Consider the following 1,815-nt stretch of genomic DNA (forward strand, 5'->3'; position numbering starts at 1 on the left):
CTTTCCTGGTGAGTATCCCTGTGCTTGAGGGAACATGACATTAAACAAACAAACAAACAAACAAAAAAACCCACTGCCATGGAATCAATGCTAACTCATAGCCATCCTGTAAGGCAGGATGCCCTGTGGATTTCCAAAACTGTCAGTCTTTATGGAAGCAGACTGTCACATCTTTCTCCCATGGAGCAACTATTGGGTTCAAACCCCCAACCTTTAGATTTGCAGCCCAGGGCTTTAAATACTGCACCACCAGTGCTCCTTATGACATTAAATAACAAAACATCATGGCCAGTTGAAAGAGACCAGGGGAGAAAGAAAACTTCTTTCCTGCTTTTTTTTCCTCCCTGTCCATGAGCTGTCTTTGTATTTTCTTAACAGTGTTGAAGAGCAGAAGTTTTTTTAAAAAAATATAATAATACTGGTACTCAAGATGGCGGCGTTGGGAGGGCATGACTAGGGACTGTGTGCCCCCAAGGCAGTGGGATCATGGCGGTGACCGAGGAACCGAGACTTGAGGAGTGGGAAGAGGAGGAAGAGCAGTTGGTTCTGGTGGAATTGTCAGGAATTATTGATTCAGACTTTCTTTCAAAATGTGAAAATAAATGCAAAGTTTTGGGAATTGATACTGAGAGACCTGTTATGCAGGTGGACAACTATGTCTTTGCTGGAGAATATGAAGACGCTCTTGGGACCTGTGTTATATTTGAAGAAGATGTGGAAGAACATGATGGAGAAGGCAATAATAAAACAGTGCTGAAATACAGATGCCACACAATGAAGAAGCTCAGCATGACAAGGACACTTCTGACAGAAAAGAACAAAGGAGAAGAAAACATAGGTGGTGTGGAATGGATGCAAATCAAGGATAATGATTCCTCCAATAGACCCAACATGATCTGTAGCTTTCTCCATGAAAATGAAGATGAGGAAGTTGTAGCTCCGGCTCCAGATAAATCTTTGGAGTTGAGGGGGCAAGAGATTCAAATGAAAGATAATTCAGACCTGAGATATGAACAGGGGAAACCATTACACTTGGACATAGAGGATTCTGGTCCTCTAATTGAGATCCCTTCTTTTGATACAGAAGGTTTTGTTTTTATGGAAACTCAAGATGCTGCCTTAGAAGCCACTCCTAAATGAAAGGTTTCTCATAATACCTAATCATGAATTTTTTTAGTTTTTGTATCAAATAATTGACTCTCTAGTTTCGAGTTGTTCCTCTATTTTTTTTTTTTTTTTGTTGTTGTTGGCTATACACATATTCAATTATAGCATAACTTTTTATAGCAGAGCCATTACAAGACCAAGTATGAATTGAATTTAAAAAAAAAAAAAAACTGGTCTAAATGATCATAGAGACTCTTCTCTGATGAGTTTATTTAAATTTGGAGGTTTTACTAAGGTAGGTGTATTTTCAATTACAGGCATCACAAATTACCATAAACTTGTGTTAGTTGCCATCAAGTCAGTCCCTGACCTGGTGACACCATTCACAACGGGATTGGAGCTGACTCTTGGGAGGCCAGAGTCAAGACTCCATCTCCTGAAAACAAGCCTCATTTTGCCAGGCTGTCTTTCTTGCTCTATATCCTGCAAAGTTAAGTGAGCCTAGTGCTGCCTAGTGTTGTAAGAAGGGACCATTCCCTGGAGAAGGATGTCATGCTTGGTAGGGTGGAGGGTCGACAAAAGAGGGGGAGGCCTTCAACAAGATCGATTGATATGGTGGCTGCGATGATGGGATCAAGTATAGCAGGGATTGTGGGGCTGGCGCGGGATCGGGCAGTGTTTCGTTCTGCTGTGCATGGGGTCGCTATG

General features: G+C 41.5%; 1 protein-coding gene across 1 annotated transcript; it reads left to right on the forward strand.

Moving 5' to 3' along the window:
* Positions 1-486: 486 nt before the first annotated feature.
* LOC103197035 (general transcription factor 3C polypeptide 6-like) lies at positions 487-1,140 on the forward strand. Its single transcript, XM_007940885.1, has one exon. The coding sequence runs from the start codon at positions 487-489 to the stop codon at positions 1,138-1,140; it is 654 nt and encodes a 217-aa protein (XP_007939076.1).
* Positions 1,141-1,815: the final 675 nt, after the last annotated feature.

Source organism: Orycteropus afer, unplaced genomic scaffold, assembly GCF_000298275.1.
Source record: "Orycteropus afer afer isolate SDZICR_OR568_19922 unplaced genomic scaffold, OryAfe1.0 scaffold00073, whole genome shotgun sequence".
NCBI classification, from domain to species: Eukaryota; Metazoa; Chordata; class Mammalia; order Tubulidentata; family Orycteropodidae; genus Orycteropus; species Orycteropus afer.